The 19,961-nt window shown below is 44.9% G+C and overlaps 1 protein-coding gene across 2 annotated transcripts in view; it reads left to right on the top strand.

Annotated features, from left to right (window-relative positions):
* fhod1 (formin homology 2 domain containing 1) overlaps positions 1-19,961 on the top strand; it is a 63,417-nt gene that overhangs the window by 16,590 nt on the left and 26,866 nt on the right. For both annotated transcript variants that reach the window (XM_084348941.1, XM_084348942.1), the window contains exons 4-5: positions 15,535-15,602; positions 15,846-15,951. In XM_084348941.1, the coding sequence (XP_084205067.1) occupies positions 15,535-15,602; positions 15,846-15,951 (174 nt within the window). The remainder of the gene's footprint in view (positions 1-15,534; positions 15,603-15,845; positions 15,952-19,961) is intronic.

A 19,961-nucleotide genomic window follows, 5' to 3' on the forward strand; every position in this document is an offset into this window, starting at 1 on the left:
CCTTCACACACACACACAGTCTATGTGTGGGAGTGTAGTCAGGAGAGAGGAATGTCACACACACACACACACATCATAAACAGCTCTCTATAGGAGCTCTCACCCTCCTCACCCTCTGAGGGGGGAGGCAGAGAGGTGAGCTCCATCATCCAGGTTTGTTCTCTGTGACGATGACGAGTTTCCTGGACCTCGAGGCCTCGTGATGTCTCAGGTTCAGGTTCACATGAAGTGTGTTTCACTGCAGTGATTTGTGACGCTGCGTTCACACATCAGACCTCGTTGTTTACATCAGTGTTCACTCAGACGTCTGAAGGTCGTCTGTCGTAGCGTGAATCACAAAAGTTTCTGTTGATGAGTGAAAAAAGTCAAAATGAAGACGAGAGAAATAATGAGATGAAACAGGCTCAGTGGTTCTGAGATGACTGACCCGGTTCATATGAACAGTGAGTGTGCAGCCGGTCCTGACAGATACCAACACTCACCTGTTCACTGTACAAGCGTCAGACGACAGGAGACATCAGGGAGGTCGTCCTCAGGAAGTGTCTCTTCTCTTTCTGTCTCCAGTCAGAGCTGATTGTTGTTCCTCCTCCTCTCTGTCCTCTGACAGTTGCATCATGGGAGACGAGGTGATGGTCATGGTCTCATGTTAACTGATGATCAACTCTTTAGTTGAACCTGTTGTTCACGTCTCATTGATGAAACGTCCTCCTGCTGTAAACTGATCAGAGCTGGAATCAAACTTCAGTACTTTCATGGCGCCGTCCAAACTGCCTCGATACTAACGAGGCTCCAGAAATGTCTCGACATTTGATACCAAATTTCAACACCGGAGGAGTTTTTAATCTCATCAGCATCAGTGAGCCAGTAAGAATGCAGCGTGCTGGTTGTGTCAAGATGTAACAGGGCTGTGATTGGCTGTCTGGAGGCGAGCAGGATGAACACAGGCTCATGCGATCTTCTGTTAAAACATATTTCAATATGAAGTCTTGTTCCGGAGCTGTTCTTGAAGTGAAGGTGTCACTATACAAAGTTTTAACGTTAGCAGGCTCACAGTGATCAGACCATCATCTGTCTCTGCTCACTTGATCCTGATTATTTCTTCCCTCGTCGTTGACTTACAGGCATGTCTGTGTTTGATGCTGCTGTTTGTGTGAGCAGCCTGCTGATGGTTATCATTATTAATGGTGCGTATTAGTGAAGTGAGCTGGTTCCAGTTGGCTGGGAGCCACAGCGAGGCTGCTCAGTGTAACTGTGTGAAGAACAGCTTGTTGTCCAGTTTGTCAGATTCAGGAGGGACCAGATGAATAATGATGTTTCTGTTTGATCATAATAATCAACAGAGTTTAAGACAAACTGTGTGACTGGAGAACTGGTCTGCATTCATTTAGCTGATATTATCGTCCTCTCACAGAAAAACATGCTTGGGATAATTTACAATGATTAAACTCCCAGTCGCCTGACTTTATTCATTCAGTGTTAACCTGTAAAATAATCTGCCTCAGTTACATATATGTGTGCTTGATAACTACATTTGAGGGATCGGTGTAAAACTATGTGTTTATCAGCAGATATATCGATACTGAACTTTACACTTCTTAATATCGACATCGGCCCCAAAAATGTAAAAAAGAATCAGCATTAAAGTTCAGTTTACATCAGCGTCTTCACAGGCTGAATCAGTGTTACTTCAAATACAACACGGGTAGCTTAGCGTTAGCCTGCAGCTAGCTAAGCGTTAGCCTGCAGCTGCACCTCCAACTCTTTAAAGAAGTTCTTCCAGTGTTCCTGCATGTCGGCCCACATACACACTGACTGAATGTGTGTGTGATCAGGGCAGCATGCAGACAGATGATGTGTCAGCTGTGTTTCTGATGAGTCTCCTGTGTGTTCAGTTCTGAGCTGAGACTCTGACGTCCTTGTGTTATTTTTAGCTCTGTGATTCAGTGTTTCAGCTTCTGTGGTGAAACGTTTGAACAGTGGTGAAATATTTTGGGAGCGATGGTTTCCACTGAGCCCCGGCCCAGCGGGGCAGACGGACGTGTTCCTCACTGTGGACAGATTGCAGTAAAACACAGCAGCTCTTTGTTCGCAGGATGCTGCTGAACATCCTCAGTCTGAGCTCTATTTAACTTGTTGTTGAACACATTGTGTCTTCTCCCTGCTGGTCCAACCTTCAGCTCTGTAATCTGTCTCAGCTGTGTCTCTGTTTGTTTCAGATATCACAAACTCACCATCTGTCATCTGTTCGGCTGTAATTTAGTCTGAAATGAGAAGTCACATCGGCCCCGCGGCTCCCACCGAGCAATTTGATCTCATTAGTGTTGAACCTCCGGAAAAACCTGTGTTCTTTGTCCAGACTGTGTTCAAACTCTCTGAGGTTTATTTAAGTCCAACAGAGATCTGAAATCTGTCTCAAACATCACAGAGCTTCAGTAAAGAGCTGCAACATGACGACAACAGATTTATATGAATCTGTCAGAGAGACGGCGGAGAAAAGTTTTTTCTTTATTTTATTTTCAACAGAATTTAGAGTAAAGGTGAAGCTGAGGCAGAACGGGCGTGAAAATGGAACAGCTTTGTAAAAATAGTTTCATTGTCCTCCTCTGGGCCCGGTTGCATCAACAGGGCTGCCGCCTGCTCTCAGGCTGAACCGACCCGACAGTTAGTCCCGCTGCACAGTCTGGACTTAAACCTTCACTAAGACTGGTTGTAAATCTGAGAGGAGCAGCGGAGAGTTAACGTGTAGGTGTTGCAGTGCACTCACCTGAGCAGCTGAGCAGAAATAAACATGAAGTCTGAAACTGATGAGCAGCTGATTTAAATCAGGAACCGTCTGATTAAAGAATAAATGAGCAACATGATGAATCTGAGATAAGGGTGAGATAAGTCTGACAGAAGCTTTTCTGTCAACTTTGGTCAGTCTGTGTCTTCCTCAGCACCTCTTCCTCGTGGAGTCCCTCAGGGGTCTATTCTCGGACCTATTTTGTTTTCCCTCTACCTTCTTCCCCTTGGGTCCATCTTCAGAAAATGTGGAATTTCGTTTCACTGTTATGCGGATGATACTCAGATCTACCTGCCCTTGAAACGGAAGGATGAAAACGCCATTAAATCATTCAAATTTTCTGAACTTCAATGAAAGCAAAACTGAAGTTATGATTTTAGGACCTAGTGGTGCCCGTGATGCCCCTCATATGCACTTGTGTTCCCTAGAACCATATGTCAGACCTGCTGTGAAAAATCTGGGTGTGATAATGGACACTGATTTTAAGCAGGACAAACAGATAAATGCAGTGGTTGAATCTAGCTTTTTCCAGTTGAGGCTTTTATCCAAGGTCAAGCCATTTTTATCCTTTAAAGACTTGGAAAGGGTTATACATGCTTTTATCTCTTCCCGGCTCGACTATTGTAACGCCCTTTATGTTGGTGTTAGCCAGGCCTCCCTCTCTCGCTTGCAGTTGGTGCAAAATGCTGCAGCTCGTTTTTTAACTGGAACACGCAAGCGTGAGCACATCTCACCCATACTGGCCTCCCTTCACTGGCTCCCTGTACGTTTTAGGATTGATTTTGAGATTTTATTATTTGCCTATAAAGCACTAAACGGGCTAGCTCCAGCCTACATTACTGACCTTTTAAAACCTTATGTCCCATCAAAGTCACTCAGGTCCGCCGACCAGCTGACCTTGGTTGTCCCAAGGTCAAAGCTAAAGCACAGGGGTGACCGTGCATTTGCTTCTGTGGCCCCAAAACTCTGGAACGAGCTGCCTCTAGATGTTCGGCAGGCCCCCACACTGCCTGTTTTTAAAATTTGCCTAAAAACTCATTTTTATTCTTTGGCTTTCAATTCAGTATGAGAGTGGCCCCTGTCTGTCCTTGTGTCTGTCTTAAGTGGTCTTTGTGTTTTGTTTTGTTTTTCTTACTCATTAGCCATTTTAGTTCTATTGTACAGCACTTTGGTCAACTGTTGTTGTTTTTAAATGTGCTTTATAAATAAATTTTGATTGATTGATTGATTGATTGATAAGGGTGAGTTAAGGGTGAGTTAAGGGTGAGATAAGGGTAAGATAAGGGTGAGATAAGGGTGAGACCTGTGGCTCAAACAAAGCAACATAAGCGATAAGACAACAAGATAAAATAAAAGGAGTAACTATAGGTCGAGAATGTCATAAACTGGCACTATACGCTGACGACAGTATAGAAAAAACCTTACGTCAGCAGAATACTCACTCCTAGAACTAATGAAAATAATAAAAGAATACAGTGACCACTCAGGGTATAAAATCAATGAAAGTAAATGTGTGGCTATGCGGATAGGTAAACAGTTTACAGACAAATCTAAAGGAAATCTCCATCTTAAATGGAATCAAAGTGCAATAAAATATTTAGGAGTAATAATCCATAATGATTTAGATAAAATGTATGATGTAAATTATCAGAACCTGGAAAATAAAATCAAACAAGACTTGAATAGGTGAAAAACAATACCTGAGTCAATATTTAGTAGAGTAGACACAATAAAAATGATGGTACTCCCACAATTTGTTTCTTTTCCAAGCCCTCCCAATTTCAATTCCTCCACAAAGCTTCAAAAGATGGAACAGAATAATAACTTATTTTATCTGGAACAATAAAAGGAAAAGGGTTCAACTGAAAACATTAATAAAATCTAAAGAACATGGTGGATTAGCACTCCCAGATCTACAAAAGTACTTTCACGCCACTCAAACCAGCATCATAATGAAATGGACCAACGATAACACGTTAAACGCCAAATGGTTTAAGATAGAAAAAGAACTAGCGCCACTTTCAATAAAGACCTTACCCTTCATAGAAAAGAAAGAGACCACAAAATTGAAAGGACAAAATAAATGGACAAACATTACACTACACAATTGGAAACAGGTTTGTAAAAGATATAAAATAGACAATGCACTTACTTTACCTCAGAGAGATGGCATGGGACCCCCAGTTTAGACCAAACAAAATGGACAGTGTGCTACTGGGCATCAAAAGGACTGCACATATACTCACAATTACCTGTCAACAAAGACATTGATTCATTTGAGGCTGTATCAAATAAGTTTGATTTAGCTCAGTCAATTTTTTATAAATACCTGCAACTTAGAAATTACATTACTAGTTTTCAGAAAAGACAGGGCCACCAAGAACAACACCAATGAATAACCTTTATGATAAAAAATTATAATATAGATATCAAGAACACGCTCTCAAAAATATACAAACTATAAGGAGACAGTGAAGAAACACAAGACTCAATCAGGACAAAGTGGAATCTAGAGCTCGGTGTACAAATAGAAGAAGCCTATAGCACAGTACACAAAACAACAAACTCTGGATATTGGAGGAAATTCTCATGGAAGGTATACACACGCTTCTTCATTACTCCAGAAATACACAACATCCATCACCCCAGACTGCTGGAGAAACTGCGGTGAGCTCACAAATTTTCTATTTCTGCCCATCACTAAAACCATTCTGGAAAAAAAATATAGTCTATTTTTTTGACATTCTTATTAAAAAAACACTGGAACCACAATGCATTGTTTTAGGAAAAACACCAGCTGAGCTCACAACAGAAAAAGACAAATACTTATACAGGATACTCAGAATCGCAGCTCTGAAGCAAATAACGAGAAATTGGCAAAAACCCACCTCACCTTCTTTTAATAACTGGAAATTAACTGTAAATAATGTTTTGGAAATGGAAAGAATTGCAATCAGAAATCAAGAACCAGAATGTCTGAAAAGATGGAATAAGTGGATTGACTATATGGAGAATAAATAAATAAAACTGAAGAGCCCAGCTCTGAAGAAATGTTTAGTAGACCTCTGAAGAGTACTGTGTATATGTGTGCATGCATACACACATATATATGAGTACATGTATGGGTATGTGCATGTACATATATTTTTGCTTATTTAATGTTTATGTTCATTTTTTTCATTTTCACTACAAAATACATACATTTTTGTGAGATCGCTCCAATGGCTAAAAAGAAACATGTGTAATGGAACATGAATCAACAACTTGTGCAATCCTGCAAGAAATTATAAAAAAAAAAAAGATGACTCTGATCAGACGATTCAGACACTTCACTTCATCAGACGTTCACACAAGTGAGTCATCATTTCCCTGCTGAGGACAGAAAGAGATAAAAGTCGAAGCAGTAAACCCAGAAATATTGTTTGTCTTTACGTCACATATTCTCCTCTGCAGGCAGCTGGTCAGCAGGTCAGCTGTGTCAGCAGGTCAGCTGTGAACTCACCTGTGAACAGCTGTGTTTCTGCTGGTCTCCTCTCACCTCACTGTCTGTGCTGATGTGCAGGTTTCTGGTTTATTGATTCTGTCGGTGTGAAAATGTCTCATCCAGCCGTGAACTGTCTGTACAGTCAGGACACAACGTCCGGCTATTTCTGTCCCAGAATGTGAGCTGCTGGTGTGAAGAGACGCTGAGACACCAGATTACAGATGAGTCTTAATGAACCGGGCCGACCCGTCCTCTGTGGAGGAGTCTGAAGACACGGCCCTGTGTCTGACGACTTCTGGCTGCGCTGGTCACATGATTAAACTCTCGAACAGACAGACAGACAGGCAGGCAGACAGACAGGCAGGCAGGCAGACAGGCAGACAGGCAGGCAGGCAGCCGCTGCAGACAGACAGGCAGACAGACAGGCAGGCAGGCAGACAGGCAGACAGACAGACAGGCAGACAGACAGACAGACAGACAGACAGGCAGGCAGAAAGAAAGAAAAAGAAAATGTTCACTCTGTACAAACCAGCTGACTCAGTGGTCACAGATGTTGCTCTGTTTGAGCCACAGGTCTCACCCTTATCTCACCCTTATCTCACCCCTAACTCACCCTTATCTCACCCTTATCTCACCCCTAACTCACCCTTAACTCACCCTTATCTCACCCCTAACTCACCCTTATCTCACCCTTAACTCACCCTTATCTCACCCTTATCTCACCCCTAACTCACCCTTATCTCACCCCTAACTCACCCTTAACTCACCCTTATCTCACCCTCATCTCACCCCTAACTCACCCCTAACTCACCCTTATCTCACCCTCATCTCACCCCTAACTCACCCCTAACTCACCCTTATCTCACCCTTATCTCACCCCTAACTCACCCTTAACTCACCCTTAACTCAGCCTTATCTCACCCTTATCTCACCCTTATCTCACCCCTAACTCACCCTTAACTCACCCTTAACTCAGCCTTATCTCACCCATGTCCTGCCGGAGGTCTGAGGTAGTTAAAGATGAGGTTCCCCCTGAGATGCTGACAGCTCTGGACTCTGTTGTGTTGGGTGTCTGGTAGAGGTGGGTGCAATTCATCGATGTAGCGATGCATCGCGATGCTTCACGTGACGATTCGGCATCGATTAATTAACGTTGCTGCTTGCTAGGTCCGCGCATTTAGACAGAAGGCGGCAAATTGGCAGTCTGTTGTGGTCCGCCAATGTGACGCCTCTGAGGGTACACTTCCTGCCGCCTCGCTATCTAAATCCGAGGCTCAATGTGCCGGCAACTGCGGGACATGGGCGGAGGTGTCGATAACGTGCACTGTTGTGCGACCCGCAGCCGGGAGTTTTAAAACCAGGGAACAGCTGATCGCAGCAGTCAGTTCATCACTTCATCCGCGGATGTCAAGATGAGCAACTGGAAAGCCGCTGAGATCCGGGAGATGCTGCCGTCTCCTCGGTCTCTGTAGCTGACAGCTAGCGGACACAACCAAACAGCTGGTAGCTGCTGACTGTCAGCTGTTGTGTAGCGGCAAGCTACCAACGGTCGCTACTTTCAAATTAAAAGCCCCCCGCTAAGAACCCAGTTCTACAATCCAATGGGGTGCAATGTAAAGCTCTTATTTTGAAGAAAACTTTGTTGTCACTGATCACTGCCCAACTTCGTGCTTCACGTCACGTCACATGTTTACGCCTCATTAAATCCAGGGCTCGACTGATTTCAGTGTTTTCCGCCAATAGAGGGGGCTCTGCTGCAAGTGGAGCTTTCCCTGGTCAAAGTTAAGTAGGTCAAAGTGCAAATGTTTACATAGTCATAAAATAAAATATTTTGTGTCTTTGAAAAATACAAGTCAAATGTTCAAAAAACCTTGTTATTTACTTTATGAGTGTAGTTTTAGAGGAACTGAGTTAATTGATAGGCTATTTATTTACAAATGTAGCCACAGATGAAGACAAAATCAATCTTGTATGGAAAAAAGCATTAAAAATTGCAATAATCGAAGAAACGTGGCCAATAATCGAATCGAATCGAATCGTGAGGTACCCTTGTTGGAACACCCCTAGTGTCTGGACTCGGTCTGGACTCGGTGTGTTGGGTGTCTGGACTCAGTCTGGACTCGGTCTGGACTCGGTGTGTTGGGTGTCTGGACTCGGTCTGGACTCGGTCTGGACTCGGTGTGTTGGGTGTCTGGACTCGGTCTGGACTCGGTCCGGACTCGGTGTGTTCAGACGGTCAGCAGCCTCTCTGTTATCACTTCATGAGAAGTCTTCAGCTGACGTGACGGATGGATTTGCATGAGAGCTGCTTCCTGTTTACTGCTCAGTAAACAGTGTGAGAGGACGAGAGAGGAGCGACTGCACCAACCAACAGTTTAATGTGAGAAAACACAGCAGATGACACGGCTGCTGTCCTGTACAGAGGACACGTGTCCACGTGGACACAGAGTGAGGACGAGCGCTGTGGCTTTACATGGAAAACAGTGGTTTCTGGTGCAGTGACGCGTTCTCACTGTGTTTCCCTTTAAGACTTTAACACTGAACTGAAATCAGTTTGCTTCATAAATGTCTGAGATCAGAATCAGTCTGTGAGTCAGAAACATGAACGTAGTTCTGAGTGTGACGTCATGTTCACACCGTCTGAGTCAGCTGACGGGTGTCTGAGCGTAGGGATGAGAGGAGGTCAGATCTGATCTCAGATCAGGATTAAAACACAGACGAGTTGTTTGTGGTGAGTTTCCATCGTTGGGATGATTATGAACAGTGTCACCAGATCAATAATGTAAGTTTGATATTGATTTCTTGATTTGTCTTGTCCTCAGCCGGTTAAAGGTTTTCACTAAGAACAGATGTGTCTGAGGAACAAAGTGAATTAAACAGTTTGAATCATATTTTATTGATTGAATTGATTTGCCTGATATTCGTCTGAGCAGATAATACTCACATGGTTCTGATATGGTCCGTGTGTCCTCTGGTTGTTCTGCAGTGATGTGGACTCACTCAGAGTCTCAGTAATCAGAGTAAACAGCTGACTGCTGCGTGTCGTCTGTCTCCTCTCAGGCTGCTCAGTCCTCGTGTCAGTGTTTCCTGCTGGAGATGTTTCACAATAAGAGCTCATATTTCTGACAGAGCTGTTGTTGTTTTCTCTAAGTTTTTCCTGCTGTAGACGTGTTTGTTCTCCAGCTGTTCCAGATGTGCCGCTGTCTCCTCAGCCTGCGTCTTCTGTCTGTCCAGAGGAGCCTCGTCTGTCCTGTTCAAATCCTGTTTGTATCCCACACAAACATCCAGGCTGTGTGTGTGTGTGTGTGTGTGTGTGTGTGTGTGTGTGTGTGTGTGTGTGTAAACAGTGCACTTCCTTGTTGTCTTTAGATGTCATGAGCCAGTAATTGATGCCAACAACGCTCTCAGCCAATCAAAATGTTGATGTGTTGTATAACGACATCACACACTAATAAACTATTAAATGAGGCATGTGGCCTGTATCAGAGTACAGACACTGTACAGGAGTATAAGCAGTGTGCAAAATACGGGGGGGTCCGGGGGGGCTCGACCCCCCAGATTAACCCATGAGACCCCCTGAAAGCCTCAAAAGCAACATTTGAAGGGGGTCTCAAATTTAGTCAAAAAAATAAAAAATAAAATATTTTATTGTCACTAATGGTCACTAAAATGTGTTTAAGCTCACCATGTCCAGTATTCAGAATCCAAAACATTTATTCGCTAATATGTTGTATTTGTTGCCACACGGAGCAGCCGGTCCTGCGCACGTATGCAAATTAGCCATGTGCGCCAAACAGAAGAAAGATGTAACTTGAGAAGTCATACTAAACATGGCTAGCAAGCTAAAGCTAACAGAGTGTATCACTCACACACTTTGGGTTCACATCCAAAAGGCGGCACTCAGAGATGAAGAGGCACCGAAAGACGATGCTGGTGCAGCCAGCACAGTGGGCCCACTCGGTACCAGAACAGAGGGTCCTCTTCCACCCAGTGACTCCCCAGAGGAACAATGTGAAGTTGAGGCCGAGTGGTCCGAAGAGCAGCAGGTGCTGAGGTAACGTTAGCTGCTACTGCTGCTAGCACAGGTGACCTGCCGGCTGGTTAAAGATTAAGATTAAAAAAATCTTAAAAACTGAGCCCGCGACGGCCTTCAGAAGACAGTAATGGTAATGCCAGATGATCCACCATCATTTTCAGAGGGTTAAAAGTAGGCCAAGACCAAGAACTGAGGTGGAGAATAATCCAACTTTAAGATCCTGGTGATCAATGAGGCAGAGGATAATTAAAATAAACATGTCGTTCTGTTTTTCACATTTGGATGGTTAAATTATGTTAGAAAATAGACCTACCATTAGGCTGCAGTTTAATTTCTGGCCTATTCAAACAAGACAATTTCATTTCAAGATATCACGTTACCTTGTTTTTTTCACTGTGTTACTATTACTGGTGCATTCTAGTCAGATTTAATTATTTTCTTTATAAAAATAAGATTTAGTCTTAAAAAAAAATGTTTCAAAAAGAGAAAAGGGGGGTGTCTCATAATCGAGGTCTATGTGTTATATTATAACAGGCTAAGAGGTTATGCCAATCCTGTATCACAGCTTGCTAACACTGTTTAAGACTGGTTTAAACTAATATTGGTATGTTGCTTTGGAGGCAGTCAACCAGGACATCTTGGAGCATGTATTTTTGCATAACATGAATTAATCAGCATCATAGCAACAATGTCATGTAACATTATCTATCAATGTTACCTAGCAAAGCTTAACATCATGAACTACATGACCCTCCGTTTCAGAGACAGCCAGGGAGATAGACATGCACATGCAGACTGTGTGACTCAGTACAACTCTCAATACAATCAGAGAAATGTTTATATTTTCTGGAAATCAGAAGATTAAATCGCAACAACCATATCGCCCCATATATGTATTTTTTCACCCCAAAGCCAACGCCAAATCCAATTTTTTCGCCGGCCTATACAAGGGCCCAATTAGATTTCTTGTCATGGGGCCCAAAATCCCTGGTGGCGCCCCTGGTTGTCATGTAGGCTATAGACTGATTGTCTTGGCTTGCATCCATGAAATATTGTAATGTTATAGGCCCACTGCATATTGAGAAAATGTATTTCGGTATTGCGCAACAATCAGGAGATGGGGCCCCCCTCGAATATAGACGGGTATTTCGCACACTGACTATAAGTACTGTACAGGAGTACAAGTACTGTACAGGAGTAGAGGCTGGATTACTGTAATGCACTCCTCAGCGGGATCTCTGGCAGGAGCTCACAGAGACTGCAGTATATGCAGAATAGCGCTGCCAGGATCCTGATGAGGGTGCGCAAGTATGATCACATTAGCCCCATCCTCAAATCTCTCCACTGGCTCCCTGTCCCACTCAGAGTTGAGTCTCCCTCCTCACCCACCAGTGCATTCATGGACATGCCCCCCAATATCTCAAAGAACTCCTACCCCCCCCCCCCCCCCCCCCCCCCCCCCCCACACACACACACACACACACACACACACACACACACGCACCCTCCGTTCCACAAATACAAACACCCTCCAAACCCCCAGAACCAAGCTCCGCACTATGGGCGACCGGGCCTTTTGCTCTGCAGCTCCAAGGCTGTGGAACGCCCTCCCAGACCACCTGAGGGCCCCACAGACCACTGATGTTTTTAAATGAAACCTAAAGACATATTTATTCAAGAAAGCTTTCTGCTAAATTTTTGTACACTTTTCATTGTCTTTTTAACTTTTATTAACTTGTGTCCCTTTTAATTAAGCTCGTACTGTAGCACTTTGAGATTGCTTAAATGTAAAGTGCATTATAAATAAAATGTACTATTATTATTATTATTATTATTGTTAGGAGTATAAGTACTGTACAGGAATACAAGTACTGTACAGGAGTACAAGTACTGTTCAGGAGTATAAGAACTCCGAGCTGAGCTGATGGACCTGGTGTGTAATAAGTTGGTAAGTTGAGGACAGACACCTCGTCCGTCTGTTTCTTGTATGTAAAGAGTTAAAATGAGCTCTGTGGTGATTTATGCTTGCTGTTGCCATGGCAGCGGACTCCCATGACTTCCTGTGGTGACAGACTGTAGTTATTCTCTGTAGTTGTTTCAAATCCTCATTTTTCCTTTGATATGTAGAATCGTTCTCTCAGTTCAGTTTGTTTGTTCTGTCTGATTTTACTTTCTGTCCCGTGATGTTTCTGATGGAGGACGAGAGCAGCCTGAAGACAATCTGTCTTTACTCACCAATCAGATCTGCATGTTAAAGTTCTGACATTGTCTCACTGCTGCAAAGACTTCTTTACATTTGTGAGTCACTGCAGAGCTGCAAACTGTGAGCGTAGGAGAGACTGAAGGAGTTAAACATCACAGCTGTGACAGACTGCAGCTCTGTGATGGAGTTAAACACGTGATGGAGTTAAATATGTGATGGAGTTAAATATGTGAAGGAGTTAAACACGTGAAGGTGTTAAACGTGAAGGAGTTAAACACGTGATGGAGTTAAACACGTGAAGGAGTTAAACACGTGATGGAGTTAAACACGTGAAGGAGTTAAACACGTGAAGGAGTTAAACGTGATGGAGTTAAACACATGAAGGTGTTAAACGTGAAGGAGTTAAATATGTGAAGGAGTTAAATATGTGAAGAAGTTAAGCACGTGAAGGAGTTAAACATGTGAAGGAGTTAAACACGTGAAGGAGTTAAACACGTGAAGGAGTTAAACACGTGATGGAGTTAAACACGTGAAGGAGTTAAACACGTGATGGAGTTAAACACATGAAGGTGTTAAACGTGAAGGAGTTAAATATGTGATGGAGATAAACACGTGAAGGAGTTAAACACGTGAAGGAGTTAAATATGTGAAGAAGTTAAACACGTGATGGAGTTAAATATGTGAAGGAGTTAAATGTGTGAAGGAGTTAAACATGTGATGGAGTTAAATATGTGAAGGAGTTAAATATGTGAAGGTGTTAAATGTGTGAAGGAGTTAAACATGTGATGGAGTTAAATATGTGAAGGAGTTAAACACATGAAGGAGTTAAACGTGAAGGAGTTAAACATCATGATGGGATAGATCAGACACATGTTGACCTGATGATGGCGCTACATGAACAGTCAGTATTTACAGTTCATCAGATAATCAATCAGATAAAAACTGATTGTGATAATCAGTCACAGTTTACAGGATGAATATGTAAATGTATGGATCAGTTACTTTACTGATACTTTGATACTAAAGTTAATTTAACATCTGATACTTTAAGGGTGAATCCCAATGTTCACCCGACTCACTACCACTAGCCCTCACTCACTACCATTACACCCTGGAAATGAAGCAACAAGGGGTAGAGCTTTGTAATTTTCCCTAGGAATTGGGACACCACTTGCTACGTCACTGCATAGTTTACGTTCGGGCATGTAAGCGACTACGTAGTTACGTTTGCTCATATGTCCCACCATAACAACAAACCCGGCAGCAATGGAGTTAACGGTTGCGATCGGTGTGTGATTGCTGGAAGGCATAAATGCCCTTTGCTTGCTACCCTAGCGCTGTGCTAACGTTAACGACTGGAACTTTGGGAGGAGCTGGGGGGGCTTCTGCTAGCTAACGTTAGCTAGCTAACGTTCATAACGGTCGGTAACGGTCGGTACGCAGTCACATAGATAACCTTACTTGCTGCTTATTATCATACTAATGTGAAATATCCGACAAATTTGCAGGAAATATGAGATCTAACGAGTAACGTTAACAGGACGTAAAGCATTCTGGGAAATTTCCTCTGGCCCTCCCTGGGCGAGTCAGCATCTGAAATCCCTCGCTCTGAAGGGCTAGATTCATATCCCCTACCCCTCGTTATGCCCACTACCCCTATATGCAAAGAGTAATTGGGACACCACTACCCTCACGGGAATGCGCAAAATTTAGGGATAGGGCTAAAAAGTAGGGCGAGGGGGTGTATTGGGACTGACCCTAAGACTTTTACTCGAGTACTCTTCATGTGTGACTATCACTTTTACCAGAGTAATATTTTAACTTTGGCCTTCGCCCTGTGAGAGCTGGATTAGGCCCCAGTAGCCCCGCAACCCCCTGAAAGGGGGGATAAAAGCGGCAACACTCTGCGACCCCAATAGGGACATAGCGGACAAGAGAATGAGATGAGAGGGAGAGATGACTGATGGATACTTTTTATAAAAAGTATCCATCGGTGGTCCAGCATTGTTAGCGTTGTTGGCGTTGTTAACAGTGTCAGCAGTGTTAGCAGTGTTAGCATTCTTAGTGTTGTTAGTCACTTTGAGTTCTTCTTCTGCTCCTCGTCGCTGAATTCTCTGTCCTGCTTTAAGAACTTAGAAAGTAAACTTGAGAGTTTTAAATCTTTAATCGTTTCCTCTGAACTCCTGGAAGAGTCAGAGGTCCTGAGCTCTGAGACAAACAATCAGGAAGTAGTTTCATTCCTCTGTAAAACAAGAAGAAGAAGAAGAAGAAGAAGAAGAAGAAGAAGAAGAAGAAGAAGAAGAAGAAGAAGAAGAAGAAGAAGAAGTAGGGGCGCAAAGTCAGAGCGTGACTTCACCCAGAAAACATCCAGATGTTGCAGGTTGTGCAGCTGCTCGGGTCGTGGAGCTGCTCGGGTCGTGGAGCTGCTGAGGCTGGATACAGATCAGTTGAAGGTGACCTGGTGGATCAGTAGTGACCTGAAGCTTCACAGGTTCTGTGTTTGAATCTGTTCTGTTTCTCTCACAGCATTAAAACATGCAGCTTGAGATCATGAGCGGCTCTAAACTGTCTCTAACTGTCTGCTGACCCAGTGACTGACTGGTGAGCCACCCAGTACCAACACATTCAGCTGATGGATCGAGGATGGATAGAAGTTGATCTGTCAGATCTTAACAAGAGTTGAATATTCAGATTCTGTCACCTGATGTGAGACCTCTCACTCTTGTTCAGGTGCAGACTGTCTCCAGAGTGATGCCTCTCTCTCAAACAGACAATCTTTGCACGGTGACAATAATCACATTTGATTTCTAACCCCAGAAAATATCACACTTTAACCGCGTCACGGCAGAGAGTGTTAATATTATCAGTTACAACGACTGAGTTTTCAATAATAATTTCACTAAATGTCCTGACAGACACTAGATGTGACTCCTGATGACTAACTAACCCTAACCCTCATTGATTATCTACAGCTGATCAGATTAACAGAGAAGTGACTTCCTGTGTTTCTTCTTCTTCTTGTGTTTCAGAGAAGCTGTATAACTCTCACGGTCCCGAACTCAGACGCTCCCTGTTCTCGCTCAAACAGCTCTTCCAGGTAACACACACACACACACACACACACACACACCTGTCAGTCACAGCAGTGTTGAATCAGACTGACGGTGACAGAGGAACAGAACTCATCATGTCTGACACTCGATCAATAACATCAGTGTGTGATATCATTAATCTGGACCTGAAGGACCTCACAACACAGCAGGATGGTTTGTAAGAGCCTGTGAGGTGTTGACGTGTCCGTCCTCAGGCTGACAGACGTCTCCTCTGTCTCTGTCTGCAGGATGATAAAGACCTGGTCCCAGAGTTCGTGGCCTCTGAAGGTCTGACGTGTTTCATTAAAGTCGGAGCGGAAGCCGACCACAACTACCAGAACTACATCCTGAGAGGTGAGAGTCCAACCAGAGTCCAACCAGAGTCCAACCAGAACCAATCAGAACCAACCAGAGTCCAACCAGGGTCCAAGAGTGTGCCAGACACTGATCCTCCTCAGTCCACTGACCACACACACACACCTGAATCACTGCTACAACATGTCCACCTGTCCACCTGTCAGTGATTAGTGAAGACCAGTCAGTCTAGAGAAACTGATAAACAGACAGACAGACAGACAGGTCAGACAGACAGGTCAGAGAGAGACAGACAGACAGACAGACAGACAGACAGGTCAGAGAGAGACAGACAGACAGACAGTTCAGACAGACAGACAGGTTAGAGACAGACAGGTCAGAGACAGACAGACAGACAGACAGACAGGTCAGACAGACAGACAGGTTAGAGACAGACAGGTCAGAGACAGACAGACAGACAGACAGACAGGTTAGAGACAGACAGGTCAGAGAGAGACAGACAGACAGACAGGTCAGACAGACAGGTCAGAGACAGACAGACAGACAGACAGACAGGTCAGACAGACAGACAGGTTAGAGACAGACAGGTCAGAGAGAGACAGACAGACAGACAGACAGGTCAGACAGACAGACAGGTTAGAGACTGACAGGTCAGAGAGAGACAGACAGACAGACAGGTCAACATGAGCTCCTGTAAATTATCTCTTTTTTGTGTTTTAAGATGAGATAAACTTTCAATTTTGTGTCAAATTTTGAAGAGGAAACACTTTTAGAGGAATTACCTCCCTGAAGGAAGAAAAACAGAAAAGAAAACAAAGAAAACTTGGAGAAATCCATCTGAACTGAGGAGTCCAGCAGAAAAGTCCAGCCAACTGACAAACTGACAGTTAGCCAAACGGTCCTGAAGACAACAAACACAGCTGACAACGAGCAAGACGAGGAACACAGCCAGAGAAGGAAGTGAGTGAGAACACCAGAGACCTCCATCATCACCGACATGAAGGTGAAGTTCAGTGAGCTGGTCCAGCCGAGAGAGCTGATCAACCATCAGCCGAACCAGGAGGAGACCTGCAGCCTCGGCACAGAACTGAGCAGACCGAGGCAGGACAGGGAGCAGAACAAGACAGAACTGAGCACCATGAGGACTGAGATCAGAGAGCTGCAGCAGCACCAGGAGAACCACCTGGCAGCGCTGAGCGCCCTGACAGAGGAGGTGAAGGAGCTGAGAGAGGAGAGAGAGCCACAGGAGAGAGCTGGCCTCTGTCACAGAAGCTCCAGGAGACAGACAGAGTCACCCCAGACCTGACAGGACAGCAGGTCTCACACCCAGACCACAACCAGGACCCTGGGAACCCCACCCAGAGACATCAAGACAGAGAGGCTCCACCCACCCAGAGACATCAAGACAGAGAGGCTCCACCCACCCAGAGACACCAGGACAGAGAGGCTCCACCCACCCAGAGACACCAGGACAGAGAGGCTCCACCCACCCAGAGACACCAGGACAGAGAGGCTCCACCCACCCAGAGACACCAAGACAGAGAGGCTCCACCCACCCAGAGACATCAAGACAGAGAGGCTCCACCCACCCAGAGACACCAAGACAGAGAGGCTCCACCCACCCAGAGACACCAGGACAGAGAGGCTCCACCCACCCAGAGACATCAAGACAGAGAGGCTCCACCCACCCAGAGACACCAAGACAGAGAGGCTCCACCCACCCAGAGACACCAAGACAGAGAGGCTCCACCCACCCAGAGACACCAAGACAGAGAGGCTCCACCCACCCAGAGACACCAGGACAGAGAGGCTCCACCCACCCAGAGACATCAAGACAGAGAGGCTCCACCCACCCAGAGACACCAGGACAGAGAGGCTCCACCCACCCAGAGACACCAAGACAGAGAGGCTCCACCCACCCAGAGACACCAGGACAGAGAGGCTCCACCCACCCAGCAGCTCCCCTCCAGTCCACAGACCAACACCACACCCAGACCCCCCCCCCCAGCCCACTGGATGACTCCACCCCTCGTCCATCCAGACCGGCACAGCAGCCAGACATCGTCATCCTCATCGACTCCAATGGAAAGTTCTTAAATGAAAAGAAACTTTTCCCCAACCACAAAGTGGCCAAACTCTGGTGCCCAACCAGCCAACATGCCATGGAGCTGCTGTCAGAGGAGCGTCTGGGTTCTCCGAGTCACATCATCATCCACACCGGCTCCAACGAGCTGAAGACTCAGCAAGAGAGAGTGTCAGTCACTCAAAGGAGTGATAGAAAAAGCCTCCAGCACCTTCCCAAACAGTAGAGTGGTTATATCAACCCTGCTGCCCAGGAAAGACTTCCACCCAGACACCATCCACAGGATCAACAGCAGCATCTCCAGAGACTGCGTCCTGAGGCCCAACGTCCACCTGGCCCACCACCCCACTAGGGCTGCCACGATTAGTCGACTAGTCACGATTATGTCGACTATTAAAATCGTCGACAACTAATTTAATAGTTGACGCGTCGTTTTTGTTTTTTTTTAAACTTTGTTTTCTCTCTCAAAACTGCTGTGGCACCTTCCACCTTCCCTTTCTGTCCTTGACACACATGCGCAGTACTGGTAATCTGGGTCAGCCGTGGTGTCACCTGAAGTTATACCAGACGGGCTCTCTGGTATCAGGGCTACCCGGCGGCAACGGAGCTCAAAAGTGTGGGAGTATTTTAAGAAAACAAAAGAGAAAAGTGTGCGATGCAATATGTGCAAGACAGAACTCGCCTTTCACAGCAGCACAAGTGTGATGCACGAGCTCCTGAAAAGGAAGCACGTTGTGGCTGACAACGACGATGAAGAGGGACCGGCGTCGCGTTAAGCTAACTGGCTAGTTAGCTGCTAACATTAGCGTAAACAGAGAGCTAACTAACTACTTACTCATATTGATAGCTGTAAACGTTAACATTAGCGATGACGATTTGATTCATTAGCCTTAGGAACAAGAGCCTTGTGCAGTTTGGGATTATATAGAGTCAGAGTGTAGTAAAGTTGAATACAGTTCGTTGTGAGCACTGAGCACAAAATGCACTGTTGTTATATTCAGGGACGCAAACAGCGCGCCGAAAAGCGCAACTCGCTTTTTTCGTGGCCAATTAAGTGACTTGTGTGAATAGTTCAGATCCGAAGAGTTTTTGTTTTTGGGGGTGCGTCTCAGCTCGGGTCAGTAAAATTAACAGGCTGACAGTGAAAATCACGTGAAACTGAGGCGAACTCATTCATGGTTGCCACAACCCAAAGCGGCGTGTAGCCGCGTGCATTCGGTGCGACGGCGACGCCGTTTCCCCCCCGTGCATGTCCGTGGAGCTGTGCGCCGCGGATGTGCACGGTTCCCTGCGTTGCTGTGTCAGGCAGGTGTTTCCCACGGAGCTCTGCCCCGTTTCAAAGGTGAAGGAAGCCCTCAGTGGAGAGACGTTGCCTCCGCGATGTAGAATGTGTTTTATAGAAGAGAAACACACATTTCAGGAGCTGACTTGTATCATCAGAACAGACACATGTAAAGACAGAAAGCTGAAAATCACTGGACATGTCTGTTGGGATTATACAAATCAACAGTGTAAAATAGAGCTGTCAAGATGTATGCAACTTCAATAATTCCTTAGGTCAGCTAGTGCCTTATCCATTTACTCAGTTGTTTGCACTTTACGCTACAATTGTTTGTTGCTACAAGCATATTTCATTAAAGTTTTAATGAACTATCATCTTAATTGTCTTCATTTTTAGTTAGCATATACCTTAAACACTTCAAGCTGAAAGCTAATGATTGTTATATGAGAGCAGCTGCATGCTGGTGCGATAAACTGTATGTTATACATTCAATTTACGTATGATCCGATTAGTCGACTAATCGAAAAAATTGTCGGTGATTAGTCGACTATCAAAATAATCGTTTGTGGCAGCCCTACACCCCACCCTGGACATCAGCTGCCTTTATGACTACGTCCATCTACTTAAAAACACCGTCCCCATCTTCGCCCGGACACTGAAGGACGTCGCTCTCAACCGAGACCA

The sequence above is a fragment of the Pagrus pagrus genome, assembly GCF_965226575.1.
Source record: "Pagrus pagrus genome assembly, chromosome: 1".
NCBI classification, from domain to species: Eukaryota; Metazoa; Chordata; class Actinopteri; order Spariformes; family Sparidae; genus Pagrus; species Pagrus pagrus.